The following is a 24,145-nucleotide window of genomic DNA, read 5'->3' as shown; positions in this document are numbered from 1 at the left end:
TATCTTGCTACAGTCCCAGGAGGGATGGCAAGACCATTGCCACGCACCCAGATGTTTCCCGCTTCCTGAAAGGAGTCAAGCACATTCATCCGCCACTGAAGTGGCCAGTGCCCTTGTGGAACCTCAACATAGTTTTGGATTTCCTCGCAGGATCCACCTTCAGACCCCTTCGGGGCCTGTCTGTCCGTTCGCTAACTTTGAAGATGGTGTTCTTGCTGGCAGTGTGTTCCGCACGCCTCATCTCAGAGCTACAAGCGCTGTCCTGCCGTGATCCCTTTCTCAGAATCACTCCTGAGGCTATCCATCTTCGCACGGTTCCCTCCTTTTTACCTAAAGTGGTCTCACAATTTCACCTCAATCAAACCATATCTTTGCCAACCACGGCGGGTTTGAAGAAATCAGAAGAAGGGCGTTTGCTACGCCATCTCGACATCGGCAGATTGCTACCCAGATACCTGGAACAGACAGAAGCAGTAAGAAAGACGGACCATCTGTTCGTCCTTCACAGTGGGAAGAAGCAAGGAGAAGCGGCCTCTCGGCCTACCATAGCCCGTTGGATCAAAGAAGTTATCAGAGCGGCCTACGTAGAGGCCGGAAAGTCTCCACCTTTAAAGGTCAAGGCTCATTCTACCAGAGCACAAGCAGCATCTTGGGCAGAATCGAGGATGCTGTCGCCCGCAGAAATATGTAAGGCGGCGACATGGTCCTCCCTCCATACCTTTCCCAGATTTTACCGTCTGGATGTCCAGGCCAGGGAGGACACAGCATTTGCGAGGGCAGTCCTACACGGTCCTCAGGCAGCCTCCTGCCCAGTCCGGGAGTAAAGCTTTTGTACATCCCACTTGTTCTGAGTCCATCTGGCTACACGCTAGGAAATGCTGAGATTACTTACCTGATAATCTCCTTTTCCTTAGTGTAGACAGATGGACTCAGCATCCCGCCCGGCTGCCGGTGTACATGGGTTTCACCAATTCAAGGTAAGCCATGTCAGTTTCTTACATAAGAGCGTCCACTCTACCAGGTGTCGACGCCTTCCGGTTGGAAGCGCTGGAGGTCTCCAGCTACTATCAATCGGTCAGGGGAATCCTGTTTTCTAATTCATTGATCGGTCAGTACACATATATCCATAACAGCTTTTGCAAGGAAGATTACTGAGTTGCTTCACTTCCTGTGGGGGTATATGTACCCATGCTGACGTCAGATCCGTCTCCAACTGCTAGCACGAGCACACTATATTGTTCTGAGTCCATCTGTATACGCTAAGGAAAAGGAGATTATCAGGTAAGTAATCTCAGCAATCGCCGATTTCACCACAATCGAAGTATGAGGTAATTGTGGTAGAGTGTACGGTGATGTTTTTCTCATACGAAATTTTATGTCTGTTTTCCTGGAAACGGTTGCAATTGCATAAGGCGCATCCCAGGACTTCTGTAATCCTGAATGCAGGAGTTCTTGTGGTGGAAGAGATGTTGGTTCCCCTGGAGTATCAAAAATCTTTAGGAGGCCAAGGGTTTCTGCTCTAGGGTCTGCTTCTTTTTGGACCTCTAGATGCAGTATTGTACCCAATTTTCCTAGGAATTTTGGATATGTAAGGTCTTCCAGAGGGGAGTACTGTTACTGAGGTTGTTCTTGCGGGTCCGATGGGAATCCCGTAGATGATGATGGGGATGTTTGCAGTGAAGGAGAATCAAAGGATGTATCCTGTGTATGAGTTGGAGAGGCTGGGCGATTTATTATGGGAGATGTCGGCGGTTCTACCGACAGTTCTCTAGTAAGCTGTGCTTTGTGTTCCGGAGAATTGTCGTCAGCAATATTAGTCATTTTGAATGATGACTGAGGCGTTTTATAAAAACCTGCTAAAGATTGAGATAATTGATAAAATGCCTCTTTTGTATGAGGGGGCATTGTCATATGACCATCTGGTTCTCGTGAGACACCTGCTTTAGGGTGCATTGAGTTATTCTGAGGTGAAGTATTAGGTACCTTTATGTCGTTTTGTATTTTATTGACTGATATGTTCCTCAAATCTTCTGAATCTGTGGAAGTGTTAGAGGAAACAAGAAGGTATTGAAGGTATTGAAAGGCGGTCTATGAGATGATTTAGAAGTCGAAAGGCTTATTTCCCATGTAGCACTCCTCTTTGCCAATTTTTTATGGTGAGAGTATCGTGAGTGCTTATGATAATAGACGATGAGTCTGTATGACCTACGTGAAGAAGGTGATCATTTCCTCCGGTTTTTTTGTAACTTCTCTGGTATCAGCTCTGGAAGAAAAGGAAATACCTGAACGAGCTGAAGTTATTGGTAAAGAAGCTGAAGAAGAGCTTCGTGAAGGGTAACATCGTCGTTCCAACTCATTCTGTAGTACCTGAGATGAGTAATTATGTCTCTTATGCGTGGATTTAGATTTATGCGCGGATTTAGATTTATGGCCGGATGTAGATTTGTGCGCGTATCCTTCTATTTCCATGCGCGCAAGGGTCATCGGCGCCGATATCTTCGGCGCCATGCGCATAGATCCCAATGGAGTCGGCACCGTATGCTCAGATGTCGACGGCACCGTGTGCGCATTTGTCCTGCGCACCGCATTCTTCTGCGCCGTGTGCGCCGGTTTCTTCGTGTTGTGCGCCGATCCCTCTCCAGGCGCTGAAATAATGTACGCCGATACTTTTTCTTGCGTATACGGCACCTTAGACGCAGAAGGTGTCGGCGCCGAGGTTTCTGGCGCCAATATGGTTTGTTGCAGCTCTTCAGGCTCTGTGGATTTCTTAGAATCCATTGGCCTTTGTCGTTTTGCATTCTCCTTACCCTCCAAGAGTGGAGGATTGAGGATCCGACGAAAATGTTCTCTTTTTCGATGGAGCCGATGAAGTCAGTGGGCCAGGCAATGAATGAGCCTCCGATGGTTCCCTTGAGGCAAAAAGTTCCTGAAGCCTGTAGGCCCTTTGTTTTAGTGCTCTAGGTGACATCCTGGAGCAAAATTCACAATCTTCCCAATTGTGATCTGCTCCTAGGCATCTGTAACATCGGTCATGGCCATCCGTGACCGACATTATTTTGCCACAACGACAGGGTTTAAACCTCAATTTTGACATTAACACTGAGGAGAAGAACAGCTCCGCGTGTGATCCCACTCGCGGAAAAAAACAGACTGAGGAGATTCTGTTACTTTCCTGCGCGGGAACACATGCGCAGCCGTGGAGAGCAAAGCTCTGTTCTCTGCTGTGACAAGCTCCGCCTCCCGGGCCTGATTGACAGATCCCATGACAGCATGGCTAATTCAGCCCTGCTATCGACGGGAAAACTACTTTTCTCACAGGTCAAGCAGGATGGTAGTCCTCACATATGGGTGACATCATAGGATGGAGCCCAATCACGGAACACTTTTGTCAAAGTTTCCAGAACTTTGGCTGGCCCCTACTGAGCATGCCCAGCATGGCACTAACCCTGCAGCCAGCAGGGGTCCCCCTTCAGTCTTCTTTTTTCCGTGCAGCAGTAGCCTCGTGGTAAAGGAGCTCTGCAGAGATTCCTGACAGGAATTTTTCTCACGGAATTACTAAAAGTTAATTTGCCCTACAGGGGTCCTTCCTTTAACTTTTTTCAGACCGCGGTATTCTGGTAAGTTTTTACCCATTTTCCGTCGATTACCGTCTAGTTTGGTCCTCGCGGCCTATTGGCCGTCGACTGTACCGCGGCTCGATTTTTTTTCTATGGCCATGGCGTCGGGGTTCCGTCGGTGCCCAGACTGTAATCGCACCATGTCCATCACAGACCCCCATAAAGTCTGTGTTATGTGTCTAGGATGAGAGCACGATGTCTTGACCTGCACCAAATGTGCCCTAATGACACCAAAAGGTTGCAAGGCCAGAATGGAGAAGATGGAACTTCTCTTCAGTGCTCAAACCCCAACTCCATCCATTGCATCGACGTCGTCAGAACCGGCACCGTCAACTTCGCGCCAGCGTCTACCACCGGCTGGGGACCGCCCGGCATCGACGACATCTCGGCCTTCGACACCCTCTACTCCCCCTCAGGACCGAAGTTAATTTCTGCCAGCACAGGGAAAGTGTACAGAAAAGCAGAAAAAACTGCTTTTCTGTACACCCTCAGACTTAATATCATAGCAATATTAAGTAGGAGGCCACAAAATTTAAAAAAAAAAAATTTTTAATTTAAAAAAAATTTTTTAAATCTGCCCGCGGGTTGGAAGACAGATGCTCAGTTTAGCCAGCATCTGTTTTCCGAACCCGTGGCTGTCAGCGGGTTTGAGAACCAATGCCGGTAAAATTGAGCATCGGCTGTCAAATCCACTGACAGCCGCCACTTCTGTCAAAAAGGAGGCGCTAGGGACGCGCTAGTGTCCCTAGCACCTCCTTTTACCACAGGCCCTCATTTAAATATTCGATCGCTCGCCCAGGAGAGTGGCCTGGGTGCATGTCGGGAGAGCAGGCACTCGCCTCTGAGCGCCGGCTCTCCCGTGGTTTTTACTGAATCGGCCCAGTAGTGTGGTGCTGCAAAAACATCGTTCATTTCTGCCTAAAGTTGTATTGAACTTCCATCGTAATCAGTCCATCAGCCTGTCAACATTTTTCCCAAGGCCTCATGCCAACAAAGATGAACAGGTCCTGGATTGAAAGAGAGCCATTGCCTTCTGCCTGTAGCGTATTTAATTCTTAGAAAATCCACACAGATTTTTGTTTGCTTTCTCCCCAATGTGTCTCTGATTGTTGAGACAAAGAGAATATTGTCTGATTAAATGTCAGATTGCATATTTTTCATTTGCATCCAAGTGGATTGTCCTTAAGTGGCATGACTGCATTAATGGTCTATTTAAGGGGTTATGCAGATCTATGACATGGAGTTCCGTTCACACATTCATATCAGATTGTGTACTGACTCCCAGCTCAACAGGTTTGGACAGAGTATTGTTCAGAGTCACTTTGAAGGTTAAAGCCCAACTTCAACCCCTTCTTTCTTTTTTTTTTTTTTTTTTTTTTTTAAATAGAGCGATTATAACTCGAGTTTTTGACCTCATTGACAGAATTGTTTTCCACTTTTTTTTGAAGATTACATCTAGCTAGGGGTTTCCAGCTGTGTGACTAGGTAAACTACTTGTCTTTAGAGAAAAGTTGCTTACCTGTAATGGATGTTCTCAGAAGACAGCACTTCATCAGTCACACAACATATCCTCTTTACTCCCCTTCTAGAGTTCAGATTAAGTTTTATTACAAAACTGATGCATCCTTCAAGAACTACCCCAAATGCCGAGAAAGGTCATAAGAACAAAAGAATTGCTATGTTGTCAGCCCAGCAACATGTGACTCACAGTGGCCAGTTCAGGATATCCACAATGAATATATATTAGATAAAATTTGCATGCTTTGGAGGCAGTACATGCAAATTTATCTCATGCATATTCACTATGGATATCCTGAAAACTCGACTGGCTGTGGGTCCTCCAGGACTGATTTGGAAACCACTGCTGTATCATTTTCCCTATCTCTAGATAGCTCTGGATAAAGTGTTCTCTTTTAATGCTGTTGGATGACATGAACCCCTGTATGTATGACTGGTAAACTGATGTCTTTCAAGTACATCTTTTCCCTACCTTGCCCTGAAACACATTTAATCAGTCTGGTTTTCAGCATGTCTATAATGAATATGCATGAAATATATTTGCATACTTTAAATGCATGCAGATATCTCTTGCATATCCTGAAAACCAGACCAGTTTTGCATATCTCCAGGACCAGATTAGGTAACACTGGGTTCATAGAACAGCAGTTTTAAGTAAATGTGTGTGTGCGTATGAATATATGTGTGTATATAAAATGAGAGAGATGTGCACAAGTTGGGCCAGTGCACGCCCAGCAGATTTTATAAGCCACCCACAGATGTGCATATCTCCCACTGCATGCACAAGTGAAAAGGTTCTTAAAAGGGGTGGGGCATGAGCACATCGGGAAGGCCAAGAGAGATGTGCATAAAAACACGCACAGGAATGTGCCTGGGTCTCTGCTGCGCATAACTTTACTACTGCTATGGATGGTGTGTAAGAAATAAGTAAATAAAAATCTAGGCTAGTCAGTGGGATTTTAAGGGTCGGGGCTAACAGGGGCAAAGGGTGGCTATTAAATTAAGGAGGGGTTGGAAGTCCTATTCCTTAACTGAGTGAATTGGGAACAAACTGGGAAAATGGCGAATGGTGTTAGCACACATCCCTTATAAAATTCCTCCACTTACACAGTAGAAGCAGAATTTGTGAGCACGTGCGCATCCATTTAAAATTGTGCACATATACATGCGCATCCAGGCTATTTTATGACGTGTGCACATACGTGCATATGTTATAAAATGGACGCGTCTCTGGATGCAAGTTGGCAAGATGCGCACGTGCGCCCACATGCCTGTTTAAAAGTTGCCATCCCTATATGTAATAGTAATTGGAATATTCTTGAGTTATAAATTTTCTTTTTTTTCTGTATTTTAATGTACTTGAGTAGTAAAGGAATTTCCCATAAGGAATATAATTTCTGATATGTATTTAATATTAAAAAGGGTAAGTGTAAACATATTCTTGGATTAAAAAAGATGTGCTGGCTATATTGAGCTTTGTTCTGGGCATGCAAGTTTTAAATTGAAGGCTTTATTTGTTGTCTCCATGCTACAAGTAAAAGATCATTTTGTATGAGGATATCTATAATACATGCGAGTATCTTTGGCTTAATATATGAGATTTGGTTTATTCTGGGCATCCACAGCATGTGTTATTCTGAATGTATCGCATGTTGTATTGCAAAATTAGATCAATAGATGTTCTTTACAGGGAAATGTTTTTCTTTTATAAGGCTACTAGTGGAAATGTCTGTTCAAAATTGACTCATAAAAACAGCATCTACATGGGTACCTTCTCTCGTCTGACAGCAGATACACAACATGTAGTTTCCCCACCAGACACCTAGCATACATATCTCCTAGAAGAAGTTATAATACCATACATTCTTTCACACTTTGTCCCTATAACCATACATACTTTTCCTGCTGAGGACAGACAGCGTAGCTATTCACAGTTTGCATGTGTATTTGGCTTCTGACCCTCAAGAAATGTGTAAACTGCCAAAATCATTTTAATTGGATTTCTTAATGTTACTAAGGGACAGTTTTGGTGGAATACAGAGAAAAAAAGGCTAAGGATACAGTCAATTACCACATTCCAAAAAGAGGTGGCAAATATACTATTTCAAGCATGACACATACATTGACCAACTTGTTCATTTAGTAATTATATAAATATATAAGATAGTTTCCTGTGATTAGATAACTAGGATTTTTCCTTAAGTGATAATATCATCTTTTATGTATTTATCTCATGCTTTTCCAAGTCATGTGTAAAGTGAGTTACAACAGATTAAAAACCAAGAATTAAATCATATAATTCAATGTGTAGTTCTATCACATAGACAGACTTCAAAGATAAAACTCTATAACTTATACACAAGTAATCTACAGCATTACTTTCATAAACTGTCTTTTAAATAGCTATTTAAACTAAAATCACCTATGATATTAGAATTGACCGTTTTTATTGAAACAAGCCACTTTTAGCTTATAATAGGCATGCTAGTTAATCCAACTAACAGGAACTACCTTAAGAGCTTTAATACATTGTGATCAGTTTTAGTTCTCTATATTACTTTCAGTAACATGTTCCTACCATAAACTAGAATCTCTCCCACATTATTCCATTTCCATAATGCATAATATATTGTATCTCCTAAACATCAGAAATTTTATGTTTGCATGTGTTTGCTTTAAATAAACATGTACTTTAATTCTCTTTCTCTGTCCCATTGCATCAGTTGGTGTCTATTTTTCTTTCCTCTTGGATCTAGAAATTCTCTGTTCTCTTTTCTAGGCTTTGAGTTATACTCCATGGTGCCTTCTATCTGCCCTTTGGAAACGCTTCACAACTCACTGTCTTTAAAGCAAGTGGATGAGTTTCTTGCTTCCATTGCAGTTCCTAGCGATCTACTGGAGACACCCATTGACTCTTGTAAGACAAATTTGAAATTATCATGAATAGCAAATTTAGGTAATTACTGGTCAAACTAAAGAGAAGAGGGGTATGTTGGTCTTTCTGTCAACAGATCTGAATTGTTAAAAAGTAGGAAATGGAAAATTAATAAAATTTCCTTTGTATTTATTCTTATTCCAATTTCTAATAGTAGTATCCCTTTAGTTCTATCACCAGAGCAATTGCTCTTCATCACATCAAATGCTGATTTCTTCAGCTTGGAAAATATAACTTAAGACATGAACAATTATCTGGCAGAAGAAGTTTCTTCCTTAATGACTACTGTTTACATTAAAATTGTCATCCATGTTATATGAAATCATACTTCCTTGATATAAATGTTATTGAACAGTTTTTGCATTAATTCCAGTGTACATTGCTTGAAGTAGAAATATTCCAATTTGCAGAAAAAGACAAATTTTGAGGAAACAAATTTAACAGAGGGCTAATTTACAAAGGGGCTTCTACCAATTTGTGTATAAGTAATATTCTTCATAAACCTGGCCTATAAGCCTTTATTTCAAGTGTCTGTTCTAGAATATAGACACTATATTAAAACTTTGGAAATATTTAAAAACAAAATAATTGCAGTGCTGTACACTGTTTATACTATAGAAAATAGTTGATCTCATGCAAGTTTCATCCTTTTTGACTGCTTTTGTGTCTTATAAATGTTAAAGTACTCTGCAGTGCACTTGTGCCCTTCGTTGTTGAAATAATTATAAGAATGTATAACCATATTTGTTTCTAGCGAGTAGTTGCCTGCCAGTATTATTCCAATTCATCAGCTCTTTGAAAATAAAATGAACTTGTGACAATCTTTTTTCTAGTTCTAAAATATTGTATGGCATATCTTATGTGTAATTCTTGAGACAACACTTTGGTTAAAAAGTGCATAAAGTTGCAGAAATATAAATTGTAACTTGATTTTGATCATATACAGAGAAGCATTTCTGAATGAAGATTTATGCTCACTTTTTTTAGGCACGTCTCTAAATTTTTCCTCTTCCATGAAGAAAACACCTTTAAATACATATATTCCTGCCAAGATACTCCCATTCTCGCTTTCAACCAATGGAAAAACACTGGATAAACCTGCTTTATGTAAGTAATTTCTGTTGACTTGTCGGAGATGTATCCTAATTCTCATAGAAGTTAACCTGTCAAAGTAGATGGTTGGTGTTAAAATAATAGGATGTTTATCTTCTTTCTGCAAACTCTTTATGGATTACAAGTTAATATTTGTTGATTTGATTTGATATACCACTTGATATAAGCAATCTCCAGACAGTTTTTTATAATAAACATAATAATCCCCATCCCAAACCACAATCTCATAGACCCCGAATATAATCTTTAGTAAAATCTAACAAAAAGTAATCTACCCCCCACAAAACCACCCATATACAAATTTATCAACCTCAAATATTTATTTCTAGTCCTTAACCTGCGCCCCATTTCATAATCAGACTTATCCCACTTCCTCAGCCTATCAACTACTATAAGATTCCACAACCAACCGTGCATTCAGCAAATTTCAACTAGTCCCCTGCTTGCTGTATTTCCATAGGGAACAGCTCCCCGATGAGGAAAGACTAAAGAGGTTAGGACTTTTCAGCTTGGAGAAGAGACGGCTGAGGGGGGATATGATAGAGATGTTTAAAATCATGAGAGGTCTAGAACGGGTAGATGTGAATCGGTTATTTACTCTTTCGGATAATAGAAAGACTAGGGGGCACTCCATGAAGTTAGCATGGGGCACATTTAAAACTAATCGGAGAAAGTTCTTTTTTACTCAATGCACAATTAAACTCTGGAATTTGTTGCCAGAGGATGTGGTTAGTGCAATTAGTATAGCTGTGTTTAAAAAAGGATTGGATAAGTTCTTGGAGGAGAAGTCCATTACCTGCTATTAAGTTCACTTAGAGAATAGCCACTGCCATTAGCAATGGTAACATGGAATAGACTTAGTTTTTGGGTACTTGCCAGGTTCTTATGGCCTGGATTGGCCACTGTTGGAAACAGGATGCTGGGCTTGATGGACCCTTGGTCTGACCCAGTTTGGCATTTTCTTATGTTCTTAAGACCTCCAGGAGGAGTTGGACCGCAGGATGCAATTAGCGGTGCTCAAAGCGCTTCAGAGTGTCAAACTGCTGGCGCCCCTGGCCCCCATACCTGTGCCCAAGCTTCTGCCTTCCATGCTCGCGCCCATACTAGAACATCTGGGTGTCCTTCTTGGTGCCCTGCTGCTGCAAGCGGTGCCCGAGAGGCACCCGATGACTCCTTGCCCACCAATGCCCTCCACCAGAGCGATCACGATTCCCTGGTCCTCCGAGGAGGATGAGGCTGCGGAAACTGGGCGCCCATGCCCGCGGTTCCCCAAGCCACCACCAGTCCCCCTCTGTGTACCACGGCCTATATCCCCCTTGATGCCCAAGGGCCCATCGATGCCGTCTGAGCTTCCATGGCCCTCTGTGCCCTTGGGGCCCAGGCCTGATGCCCCTCCCGGACCCCACCCTCGGTGACCAGACCCTGCTGAGGAGGAGGGCCCCTATGACCCATGAAGTGATGACTCCTCGGACGCATCATCCGAATTCTCTGACAACCCCCTTTCAGAGCCTTCCCCTCCAGAGGAACTGCGTCTCTCCCTGCCCGAGGACCTATCTTTCGCCAGCTTCGTGAGGGCAATGGCAGAAGCCTTTCCCTTCTATCTCCTGTCAGAGGAGGGTTCCAGTCATAAGATGCTGGAGGTCCTCCAGTTCATCGACGCTCCAAAAGAGGTTGTGGTGGTGCCGGTCGACGACATCTTTAAAGAGCTCCTCCTCCATATGTGGGAATGCCCGGTGTCAGTGGCCCCAGTGAACAGGAAAGCTGATGCGACTTATCTGGTTCAACAGGCAGTGGACTTTGAATGGCGGCACTTACTGCACCAGTCTGCGATGGTGGAGTCCGCACTCAAAAAGGCCAGATGCTCCTGGACACATGCTTCTGCCCCTCCAGGGTGCAAACACAGGGAGCTCGATGGCATTGGGAGAAAGATGTTTCGGGGGCGATGCTGGTGACCTGTATTGCAGCCTACCAACTGTACATGACACAATATGACTGCAACTTGTGGAAGCATGTCCAAGATTTTGTGGAGCCTCCCCCCCCCCCAGCAACAACAGGAGTCCCTTACGGACCTCGCCACGCTGGGCCTGGGAGGCAGGTAGACACGAGGTCAGGTCGACCTATGACGTCTTTGAAGACCGCAGCTCGCCTAGCCGCCAGGGGCGTCGGCGCCAGATGGCTGGCTTGGCTCAGAGCATCAGACCGGAGGTGCGGGACAGGATTGCGGACCTCCCCTGCACAGGAGAGAACCTGTTCGTGGACAAGGTGAAAGAGATCATGGTGCGACTTGAAGGATCAGCATGATACTCTTCAGCAACTCTCTGCCAGCCCCTCTGAAGGCCTTCCGCCGCCAGGAAGTCTTCCAGGCCAGGCTCTTGCAAGCCCTTCTACCGGCCGAGGAAATACTTCCATCCAGCTGCCCACACTCGGCCACCTCGGCCCAGTACCAGAGGCCGTGGCCGACAGCACTGGGTACCAAGGGCCCAACCAGCCCCCCAGCAGGCCCTATCCACTGGCTTTTGACTGGTGGCGAGGAGGCACGAGCCAAACTGTTCCCATGGCGGCCGATCCTCCAGTTGGTGGCAGGCTCCTTTGCTTTGCCCGCCGCTGGGAAGTGATCACTTCGGACTGTTGGGTCCTCTCCATTGTCCACCAGAGCTACCGCCTGAACTTCAGCAGGCCCACAGAGACCGCTCCCACACGTCCATCGTGGGATTCGTCCGCCCATCAGGTCATCTTCCAATCGGAACTTTCCACCCTTCTAGCGGCAGGCACGGTAGAACCGGTTCCCTGCAAACAGTGGGGGGCACGGCTTCTTTTTTTTTTTAATTTTTTATTTATTGAATTTTCAACGTTTCAAATTACATTGAATCAATGAAAAGAAAAAAAAAACGGAGAATGTTATAAAACATAGAAAATAATTTTTTTTTTAACATTGTATTAAGGAAATATGTAAACTATATAACATTCCCTTATATCATAAGAAAAAGGAGGGGGAGACCCACTTCAGAGCGGTTTTATAAGTAAACAACAACCTTTCATAGGTACTTATGCTGGAGGACTGTGTAATGCAGTTACTCTAACTTGAGCCTACACTTCTAAACCCTAAATGGAATGAGAGTCTAGATATAAACGCAGTTGATCTATCTCTGTAAAAATATACTTATTATTTTGATATACCAATAAACAACGGCACGGGTATCTTAAGTAGAATTTGGCGCCTCTATTCACAATCTCATTTCTCATTGCAAGGAAAGCTTTTCTTTTCTCCTGTGTTCTCCTCGTTATATCTGGAAAAACGCGAACTTGGAAACCATAAAACAAATCGGATTGCTTTTTAAATGATCTCTTAAGAACTTCATCCCTTTCAGATGTTTGAAGAAAGGTAATGAATACAGCAGCCCTCTCTTCTATTTTAGCTTCTAAAGATTTTTCAAGAAAGTCAGTCAAATTGTGGGGGCACGGCTTCTATTCGAGGTACTTCCTCATTCCGAAGAGGAATAGTGGCTTGCACCCCATTTTTGACCTCAGGGTGTTAAACCGTTTTCTCATAAGAGAAAAATTCAAGATGGTCTCTGGGCAGGTTGATTCTGCTCCTTTGAAGAGGAGACCTGCTCTGCTCCCTCGACTTGAAGGCTTACGCTCATATTGAAGTTGTTTCCAGCCACAGAAAGTACCTCTGCTTTCTGGTGGGGATGGCACATTTTCAATACAAAGTGCTGCCCTTTGGGTTGGCATCAGCCCCACGCATCTTCACGAAATGCTTGGTGGTGGTGGCTGCCTACCTCAGGTGTTGCTCGGTCCACGTCTTTCCATACTTGGACGACTGGCTGATCCGGAGCAATTCACACTCCAGGGCCATGAATGCTCTAGCCTTGATGGTCAACACCTTAGACTCTGGGATTCGTTATCAACTTTCCCAGGTCACACTTCAATCAGTCTCCACGGCTGGACTTTATCGGTGCCAGGTTGGATATGGCACAGGCGAAAGCTTTTCTGCCCAGAGATCAAGTGGTCACCCTCTGCTGGCTACCCTCGTTCGCAACAAAGCAATGGTACCAGCCCGTCTACTGCTCCGCCTGCTGGGCCATATGGCGGCCTCTGTCCACATGACCCCTTTGGCCCACCTCCACATGAGGGACCCGCAGTGGGCCTTGCAGTGTCAATGGTGGCAGGCATCCCAGGATCTGGAAGCGCCAGTGACTATCACAGATCCTCTCCATGCTTCCCTAGCCTGGTGGGCAGCCCTGTCCAATCTGGAAATAGGACTTCCATTCCAGCCCACCCCACCCCACCCCAGTTGACCCTCACCATCGACGCCTCGCCTCAGGGGTGGGGGGCCCACACGGTCAGCCTGTATTTTCAGGGCCTTTGGACTGTGGCCGAGTCCCGTTGCCAAATAAATTTTCTGGAGTTGTGGGCGATCCAGTATGCCCTGTGGACCTTCCAGGACAGGCTCTCCTCCAAGGTCATCCTCATCAGAACGGACAACCAGGTGGCGATGTGGTACATCAACAAGCAGGGAGGCACGGGCTCCTTCCCCCTCTGCCAGGAGGCGTTGCTGGTCTGGGATTGGGACCTCTCCAAGGGGATGTATCTGCGAGCCACATACCTGCCAGGTCACCTAAATACGGCGGACCTCCTCAGCCGGTCCTTCCAGCCACACAAGTGGTCCTTGACCCCTGCGATAGCAGCCAGCCTATTCCATCGCTGGAGCACACGGGACATGGACCTGTTCGCCTCTCCTCACAATCACAAGGTGAGCATTTTCTGCTCCCTGATTCCAGGGAAGGACCATCTGGCCTTCAACGCGTTCTCCCTTCGCTGGGGACAAGGTCTCATGTACGCGTATCCCCCAATTCCGCTCCTCTCGGAGACTCTGATGAATCTGCAAGAGGACAGGGGGACCGTGATTCTGGTGGCACACTCTTTTCCAAGGCAGGTGTGGTTTTCTCTACTCCAGGACCTGTCCATGAGCACACCAGTTCCGCTGGGGACAGCCCTCGACTTCCTATCGCTGAACCAGGGCACCTTGCGCCACCCAAACCTCCTGGCCCTGGCCCTCATGGCGTGGATGTTGAGCACATGATCCTCCAGTCCCTGCAGCTCTCGGACAGGGTCTTGATTGAATCCCGGAAACCTTCCACTCGAAAATCTTACAGCTTAAAGTGGAAGCGTTTCTCCATCTGGTGCGGGGGCCACGGACTGCACCCTGTCTCCTGCCTGCTCCCCCGCCTTCTGGATTATCTGTGGCATCTGTCCAAGTCTGGTCTCCAGACCAGCTCGGTCCGAGTACACCTCAGCACCTACCACCAGGAAGTTGCTGGGGTGCCTATTTCAGTTCAGCCACTGGTCGGGCACTTCATGCGGGGCCTGGTTCAACTGAAGCCCCTACTTTGCCCGCCGGCAACCCCGTGAGATCTCAACGTTGTCCTGGCGAGGCTTATGCGGCATCGTTTGAGCCTCTCAAATCCTGTGACCTGACATTCCTCACCTGGAAAGTTATGTCCCTGGTGGCGATCACTTCCGCTCTCAGGGTCAGTGAGATCCAGGCCCTGGTTACGTACACTCCCTACACAAAATTCTTCCATGATTGTGTGGTGCTGTGCACGCATCCAAAATTTCTGCCGAAGGTGGTGACTGCTTTCCACATCAAGTAGTCAATCATCCTTCCCAAGGCCTCATTCTCACCCGGAGGAACATGCTCTCCACACGCTGGACTGCAAACAGGCACTCGCTTTCTACTTAGACCTTACAGCGAGCCACAAACAATCCACCCAGCTCTGTGTCTTTTGACACCAGCAGGCTAGGAACAGCAGTGGGGAAGCAGACCCTATCCACCTGGCTAGCGGATTACATTGTCTTCTGCTATGAGCATGCAAGCCTTCAGCTAGCTGGCAGGGTGGAAACTCACTCTGTGCCGCCTATGGCGATGTCAGTGGCCCACCTGCGTGCGGTCCCTGTCTCCGAAATCTGCAGAGCCGCAACCTAGAATTCCCTCCCCATGTTCGCAGTGCACTACTGTCTCAACAGGGATAGTCACCAGGACAGCGCTTTTGGCCAGTCTGTCCTCCCCAATCTAGTCCAATCCTGAACCCAACTGTTCTCATCGTGCTCTAGGTGGGGCCAGGCTGTCCCTGTTTCCCACAGTGCCGCAATTGTGTTATGCATGTTGGCACCTTGTTCAGCCACTGTGGGTTCCTCTGTTCACAGGGGGCAGTCTGGAGCTCTGTAATCACCCACATGTGAGGAGTACCATCCTGCTTGTCCTAGGAGAAAGTGCAGTTGCTTACCTGTAACAAGTGTTCTCCTAGGTCAGCAGGATGTTACTCCTCAGGAATACTGCCCGCCTCCCCACGATATTGGGTTCACCTTCGGTTTATTTTTCTCACTCATATTTTTTACTATGTTACGAGACTGAAGGGGGACCATGCGTGGATAGCAGCAGACTGGGCAAAGGTTTTCCGTGCTGGGCTCCATCTGATGTTGTCACCCACATGTGAGGACTAACATCCTGCTGTCCTAGGAGAACACCTGTTACAGGTAAGCAACTGCACTTTATGTTCTATTGAGACTGCTGTAATAACCAGCGCTGACCCTAGTGCGACTTTTAACTCCTGTTTTTGTGGGGATTTTTCAGCATTAACACAACTCCATTATGTAATAGGAATTTTAGTGCTGAAAAAAGACATGGTAAAACAAGAGAGAAAACTTGCATGAGGTTTAGCTCATCTCCATGCAAACTGCAGGGTAATAGTTTTAGTTATTACCTTGCAATACAGGGAGCTATCCTAACGGACAGGCAGCTTTACGTGATTATTTTTCCACAGGCCATTTAACTCCTGGGTCCAAGCAGGAGTTAAACTTCTTGTGGTAAAGAAGCAACTGTGTTGATGCATAGTGGAGACCTGGTTGAGGAGGCATAGTAATGTGTTTGCCTCTCAACTTTGTTCCTTTGGTTCGTTTTAGAGCTGCAGATAAAATTGGAAGGAGGGGAGTGAGAGTGTAACTTGGCATTGTTTGTATCTGCTTGCTTCAAGCTACTGAGATAAGGCAACAATTACAGCTGAGAAAAATTAAATTACTGCAAGCAATAGAGGATCATTTATTGAAACTTTGTGCTCCAGGAGAAGAATATTTATTGAAACTGCAAAATATCAGTTGCTCCAGTTCATGTACACTTCACCCTGCCCACTGAATATACCAGGCTATTCTCACTAAGTCTGGAGCAATTTTTGCACAGAAGCAAATCTTTGAAAATCACCTCATTGTCTTTAAAAATAAATAACAAAATTCCTCCTTTTTTAAATTCCTTTTTGTATGTAAAATCCATTTAGCAAAAGCAAACAAATGTGCAGTAACTGCCTCCAGAGCTTATCTTTTGCTGGGCTTGTTTTGAATTTGATTTTGTTTTCATTTTAGTTCTTCTTACCTGCATATTTACTGCAGATTTGCAGTTCAGTGGCATGCAAATGGCACATGAATGTGTAATAAAAAAAAAAAAAGTGTGCTGTTTTTATTCACTGGGCACTTGCATGCCATCCATTAGCTTATTGTATTCCGCCAGCCCATATGTTTTCTTGCGTGGGTAAAATAAAACCTGTACTAGAATTTTCTTCCAATTTTAGCACAGGTCTTGTTACATCTGCCCTATTATGCTTGGAGGTCATGTGATAACACATATTGTAACAACATCCTTAAGATGAGAGAGAAGATTCATTTGAATACACTTAATTCTCCCCCTCCTGCCCACATACATTAATTTTGTCATCAAGCTCATGTGCTTTTTTTTTTTTCTTCTTATAAAGGAAGGTGTTTGGGGGGAGGGTTTTGTTTTTCTTTGGGTGTGGGTGGTTTGGAATACAGCTAAGATTCTTCTTCAATGCCATTAACATTTTGTTTTCATGAGTTTAAAATATTGAAATTAATCTTAACCTGACATTGGGTGTGCCCTAACTTTTTTATGCGGATAAACTGAGGCATGGAATTTCTTAACACTGGTGAGTTCTATTTAAGTCCCCAAGTAACTGTTCACACTCTGACCTCAATTTACTATAACTGGGTGGTAGTGATAACATTCATTTTTCTTTTCAAAGTGGTCACAGGCATGAGGCACTAAAATCAATAGCCAGACTTTCTACTACAGAGAGAGCAGTTTACATATTTCTAATGTATTTGCATTGTAAATAGGGCCCTTCATTTTCAGTTTAAATCAATTTTCATGTAGAAATTCCAAGATTTTTCCAGAAGTGATAGTCTGTCTGAACAGATTTTTACCCTAATTTTAGACTGATTAGAGTAGTTCCAGTGCTGCAGATGCAGAGTCCAGGCCTCCAGCAACTGCTGGAAGCCATTGTGGGCCAAAGCACCTGCATCATTTCAAGTCCCGCCCCCCACCAGCAAAAGCGCTCGCTCTCCAGTATTGCTAATGTGCCACTGGAGAGTGAGCACATGCCTGCTGCTTGGTGCTGCCAATACAGCATTTGCAGCAAGCCATGCCCACCAGAAACGCTTCCCAGCAGGCTCCCTGACACCACACAAAAGCAGATGTGCAGTGCTGCAGAGCATGGGAGTCTCAAGCATGCTGCTGAAGGAGAGAGGAGAAGCCTGGAGCCACCACTAGTAAAGAGGAATACTGTTGCAGGGGGGAGGGGGGAGGAGGGAGATTTTCAGGGGTGTGGAGAGAGAAAGAGATATGCTAGGGGATGGGAGTAGAGAAAGGGATGCTGCTGAGTGGGTGAGTGTGAAAATCTGCTTAATATTGTAGTGGCTTCTTTCCACCAAAATAAATTCAGGTATTTACCCACAAAAATAAGCAGTCACATTTTTCCACTGCTTCTTTCCTGTTTTTGTTCTTGTCATAAGAAACCCTGATAAATTCCCAGGAAACAAATTAAAGTGAAAAGCAAAAATAAAGGTCCCTAATTCTAAAGTATGTTTGGATCCGATTTGAATGATGGGCATTATATACTAAACATTTTCTTGTTATTTTTACTAAAGATGGTAAAGAACCCTGTGCCGAAGTAGACATAGGGGTAGATCTTTAAAAAATACGCGATCGCGTACTTTTGTTCGCGCACCAGGCGCGAACAAACGTATGCTGGATTTTATAAGATACGCGCGTATCTTATAAAATCCGGGGTCGGCGCGCACAAGGGGGTGCACATTTGTGCAACCTGCGCGCACCGAGCCCAGCGTGTGCTGCCTGTTCCCTCCGAGGCCGCTCCGATTTCGGAGCGGACTCGGAGGGAACTTTCCTTCGCCCTCCCCCCACCTTCGCCCTCCCCTCCCTTCCCCTTTCCTTCGCCCTCCCCCCACTTCCCCTCCCCTCCCTTCCACTTTCCTTCGCCCTCCCCTCCCTTTCCCTACCTAACCCCCCCCCCCGGCCCTATCTAAACCCCCCCTACCTTTTGCGCGTGCCGGCCGGCAGCCCCGCTCCATCCTCCGGTCCCGGGGGCTGGTCCAGAGGCCTCGACCACGCCCCCAGGCCGGCGCCACGCCCCCGGGCCCGCACCCGAAACGCCAGGGCACGCCCCCGAAACGCCGCGTCGTTTCAGGAACGCACCCGGCATGCCCCCTCCCGCCCCTTTTCGAAAGCCCTGGGACTTATGCGCGCGCCAGCGGCCTATGCAAAATAGGCGCGCAGGCCTTTTAAAATCCGCCCCTAAGGGAACAGGGCACAACATGAGGGTGGAGCAGAGAACCAGGTGGGTGAGGAAGGGATGGGTAGAGAGAGGAGAAAAAGGGCAGGCAAGGGAAGGGCAATAGGCAGAGACAGAGGCGGACTTCTTGGAAAAGGGGCTGCTCATGCTAGGGAAGCCCCTTGTCAACAGCGGAAGCAGCCCGACAGTTTCCTGACCCACCTTCCTTCAGACTCAAGAGTTCTTGAGGATCTTAGGGCTATCATAGCATAGGAGTGGGGTGGCCTGCATATAGCAAACAGGGTGGCTTCGGGGTTCATGATAAGGACCCAAATAATGTTAGTCCACTCAAGGGGGGTTAGGACCAGCAGGTGATGCAAGTCTCACAGCTTTGACTGCTGGGGGAAGGAAGCAGCAACGGCACTAGCTTCAGGGGTCCCTAGCCTTCTACAAGCCAAAGAAAGTATCCGATCATCGGAGACACAAATATTTATATACTGAACAATGCGCTTTTGATGGTCTTCATGGCCAAAATGGGGCAGTTGTATTTTGGTAATGGGTTGATGGCAGGATGCTGGTCTCTCCACATGTGAATTAAAATGGGCAATAAGATTGAAAGGGTTATTTATTATGGTGCTATGTAATGTATATTGTTATAATGTTATGATGGTTATGTGTGTTATGCTGTGGTCAGGTTATACCTAATATTGGTTTGGTTAGTAAAGACAAGTGAGTAGCATTGTATCGGTCGTCTTATTGTTTAAGGTATAATCCACTCCCCTGGGTGAACAGCTAAAAACTCCACATGTTGTGCCTAATTTGCATTACTTCAGTGGCACATTAACCTTGCCAGATATATGTTTAATATAACTTATTTCTATGGAATTAATTGAAAGCATTTTTTGTTCCCCTGTGTAGTTAGCAGCCAGCCTTCCGGCACTGTCTCTAGTGCTAGTCCATCAGCTACTACCGAGAGCACCTCTCATACCAGCAAGGGAAATAAAACTCTTCAACAGAAATTTAAGTTCTTCAAATAAAGCTGGATTCATCTTCCTGAACAGATTTCTTCTTTTCAGTGTGTTTGGAGGGGAAAAAATCTTGACTAATTACTCTAAAAAGCCATGTTTTATTCCTATACCTTCCAACATTGTATGTATATACCTCATTCAGTATTTTTTATCTGTTTATCATATACTATGTAAATAAAATTACAATAAAACTAATATTTTAAAGAAAAATGTATGGCAAATCAAGTAAAATTTTGTGTCAATTGTTAAGACAAAACTGTACTTAAGTAAATGGCTCACAAGGCTTAGAATATTTATTGTCAATTTACTGTTCGGGTTACAAACTTTTGTTTCACCTATTTAATCTACCAAATATCATAGTCAAAGGTGATTATTCTATCATAAAATGTGTTGGTTATGTTTAGAGCCCCCAGTTTATGTGGCAGATTTTTCAAAATTCTGCAGCAAGAGTTAGCAAATTCTGTGCCAGATTTTTCAAAACTCTGTTAATTGTGTGGCAAATTTGCATAATTTTGCATAAACATACCTCTGACTATGCAAAAGCCAAATTTTTATTTAAAATCATTCATAGTTTGTTTTTAAACTGTATACAAACCAATTACAATTTATCAAGTTGACGTTACAATTTTTAACTATGAAATGTAAATTTTATTTTAAATTGAAATAATGCAACATCCTTTTTATAATTTTTTGAGCATATGAGCTTCTGTATGCTAAAAATGCCCTCAATGTCAGCAGTTTGTCATGTTGTTAATTACACAAAGATATGTGCATATACAATATATTGAACATATGGTAACGGATACAAAAAGAGATTGAGGTAGCACAAGCTGAAACTTGTGAGCAATAGTGCCAGACTTCAATGCGTCTGTGTATTGAAATTAATGCCCCCTCTGCCAGCTGTGGGACACTAGCAGTTGCAGATTTCCAAAACATATTCAGGGCTTTCTAAATAGCGTATGATTGGCCACACATGCAGGTTCAAAAACCTGTGTATAAAGATGAAACTTTTCTACAGGGGTATTAATTCATCAAGGAATTACATCAAAATCATCTTAGGTTTGATTAGAGAGAATGGTTGAGGGATCAAATATTCTGACTGCTTTCTCTGCCCACTTCCATCTCTTCCTCCCCCCAATTTCACATCAAGACAAGAGGAATAAGGGTGGGGAACATAAGGTGGTTCCCTGCAGGCTGTTTGAGGGGGGAGGGACTGGAGCTGAGACTGAAAGCAAGCAGGCAGGCCAGGTGAAGAAGGTTGGGTAACCTGACCACAATCAGTGTTTGGGTCCAAATGTGGTTATTTAGAGGGTTATTTACTAAAGGGTTTCTTCCATTTTGTGTCTATAGAAAAATGCTTAGGGGCCAATGCGATAATGTTCGCAGAAAGCGGGCGCTGACCATTCCTAGAACCCTTCCCCTCCTTCCTCCCCAATCCCAATCACTAAGATAAATTTTCCACTAATGACCAAATAAATTAACTGGACACAAAAATTTCAGAACATGACTGTGTATGAAGAACTTCGTTATTTAAATTGAAAAAATATGCAAAATTTGCCTCTTAATTGCCGCAAAATTGTGAAAAATGGCTACGGGATTCAAAAAATGCCCTGTATGTAACCGGACAATGTCTATCACTGACCCGCACCTAGAGTGTGTAATGTGTCTCGGTGAAAACCACGATGTTAACAATTGTCCAAAATGCGCGGAAATGACTGTGAAGGGAAGGAAAGCTCGTCAAGAGAAAATGGAACATTTGTTCCACCTTCAACTTATTCCATCTCCCTCGACGTCATCGAAGTCATCTCCAGCCGGAGCTACTAAACGCGTTTTACTAAAAAAAAAAAATCCTCGCCTGGAAGGCTCAGGAGATCATCCGTCCCCACCGTCGTCCACGGCATCGACGAAGTACGTCGATCAACATAAAACTCCATTCCCCAGGAAGAATAGATGGTTCCTTCAGTGCCTGGGCTCTTCTACCAGAACCATCGATACCAGATCCTCCACAGGGCTCTGTGCAGGATCTAATACCTCAGCCTTCGCCACCGCTTACAACTGCTCTGAATCCAATAGTTGTAATGCCAGAGTTGTCTGTCCGCATCAGACAAGCGGTTTTACAGGCTTTAAAGGATCAACAAACAACTCCGACGTTCCCACCGATGCACACAGCATCGATGCCGGTAAATTTACCGATGCCGGTGTCGATGTCGACACCGAAGACAAACATAGAATCATGACTGCACCGTGATTCATCACGGCATCGACATCGATTTATGCACAGATACCGTCGACCTCTTCAAGGCCGATCTCAATGCCAGCACCATTGCCATCTTCGACACCCTTGTGGGCACTTCCAACAACACCTGCATCGATACCAACCACTATTCCATCGATGCAACCACCATCTGAAGATCCTGAACCCCATGATCTGGCATTTTTTCAACGAGACTCTTACAGAGATATCAGAATGTCATCGATACACTTCCACCAAAAACATTGGAGGACACTTCTCCATTGATACTCTCTGATGATCCACAACCAGGACCCTCAGGCCTTCATCACCCACCCAGGCCTTCCCCACGATCTCCATATAGAGACAATCCAGATGACTCTTGGGATGATCAGCAGACTGACACATCTTTTGAGGACTTCATGTCTGAGCCTTCATCTCCAGACCAAAGAAAAAAGTCCCCACCAGAAGATTTGTCTTTTTCCACCTTCATACAGGACATGGCAGACACCATTCCTTTTAAGCTGACTACAGAACAAGATACAAGGCAAAAAACTTTAGAAGTCCTGCAGTTTGTTGACCCGCCAAAACAGGTATTGGCTATTCCAATACATGAAGTGCTTTTGGATCTCCAACACCGGATCTGGGAGCACCCATCTTCTGTCTCAGCAGTAAACAAACGTGTAGGCACTACATATTTGGTATAGGCAGCTCCAGGATACCAAAAATCACAACTACCACATTAATCCGCGGTAGTGGAATCTGCCCAGAAAAAATCCAAACGTATTCGCCCACACTCCTCAACCCCACCGGGTAAAGATCACCGGTTTCTAGATTCCCTTGGAAGAAAGGTGTATCAAGGTGCTATCCTGAATGCCAGAATCTCTTCTTATCAACTGTATAGGGTTTCTAGATTCCCTTGGAAGAAAGGTGTATCAAGGTGCTATCCTGAATGCCAGAATCTCTTCTTATCAACTGTATATGACACAGTATCAGAGAAATCTCTGGAAGCAGATGGAAGAATTTACCACATCTTTGCCTACACAATTTCAGGAAGCAGCACAGGCCATAGTCCATAAAGGCCTAGAAGCCGGAAAACATGAAGTGAGGGCGGCCTACGACAATTTTGAGATGGCTTCCAGAACAACAGCTGCTGGAATCACCGCTCGTCGATCCTCGGACCTCAGGCCTGAGGTCCAGGATAAACTTGTTGACTTGCCATGTGTGGGGGATAACTTGTTTGGTGAAAAGATCCAAGAGGCCATACAACAACTAAAGGAACATACAGAGACCTTACATCAGTTGTCACAGGTTCCACAAGAACCCTCTGCACAGCCTCCTCATCGACCACCTAGGAGAGAAACCAGACACCCATACTATAGGCAAAGGCAATACTACCCCCAAGCCTCTAGGGGCAGGTCAACTAGGCCACAACAACGTTCCCAGGCCAGACAATCGAGAGCTACTCGCCCGCAACCTCCTCCACAAATAGGACCAGCTGCGGGCTTTTGAAATAAAAACCAGAGAACAAACCCATCTCCTAAATCCTCGACCAGACCTACCAGTAGGAGGAGGAGTATCCTATTTTCACAAACATTGGCTAAAAAATAACATCAGATCAATGGGTACTCTCCATAGTCTCTCGAGGTTACAAACTCAATTTCCTCTCAGTTCTACCAGAATCTCCACCGAGTTTCTTCCCACAACAACATTCTCAGCTAATTCACCTACAAGCAGAATTATCCATCCTTCTGAGAGCCAGGGCTGTACAGCTAGTGCCCTGGACTCAGCAGGGCAGAGGATTCTACTCCCGTTATTTCCTCATTCCAAAGAAAACTGGAGGCCTACGTCCCATCCTAGACCTAAAAAATCTCAACAAATTTCTGAAGAAGGAAAAGTTCAGGATGGTTTCTCTAGGCACCATGCTTCCACTTCTTCAGACAGGAGATTGGCTTTGTTCTCTGGATCTTCAAGATGCTTACGCTCATATTCCAATATTCCCTCCTCGCAAGTACCTGAGCTTCATGGTGGGCCATTAACATTGCCAGTACAGAGTTCTGCCATTC

The 24,145-nt window shown here is 45.1% G+C and overlaps 1 protein-coding gene across 15 annotated transcripts in view; it reads left to right on the top strand.

Moving 5' to 3' along the window:
- PPIP5K2 (diphosphoinositol pentakisphosphate kinase 2) overlaps positions 1-21,249 on the top strand; it is a 620,162-nt gene extending 598,913 nt beyond the window's left edge. For 9 of the 15 annotated variants that reach the window (XM_029572550.1, XM_029572541.1, XM_029572532.1 and 6 more), the window contains 3 exons: positions 7,915-8,052; positions 9,058-9,177; positions 19,740-21,246. In XM_029572550.1, the coding sequence (XP_029428410.1) occupies positions 7,915-8,052; positions 9,058-9,177; positions 19,740-19,858 (377 nt within the window). In that variant the 3' untranslated portion in view covers positions 19,859-21,246. Of the gene's footprint in view, positions 1-7,914; positions 8,053-9,057; positions 9,178-19,739 lie in introns of all 15 variants that reach the window. The other 6 variants (XM_029572594.1, XM_029572584.1, XM_029572559.1 and 3 more) reach the window with 5 other exon arrangements.
- The last annotated feature ends 2,896 nt before the right edge of the window (positions 21,250-24,145 follow it).

The sequence above is a fragment of the Rhinatrema bivittatum genome, chromosome 1, assembly GCF_901001135.1.
Source record: "Rhinatrema bivittatum chromosome 1, aRhiBiv1.1, whole genome shotgun sequence".
Lineage (NCBI taxonomy): Eukaryota > Metazoa > Chordata > Amphibia > Gymnophiona > Rhinatrematidae > Rhinatrema > Rhinatrema bivittatum.
This window is presented reverse-complemented; position numbering and strand designations above follow the sequence as displayed.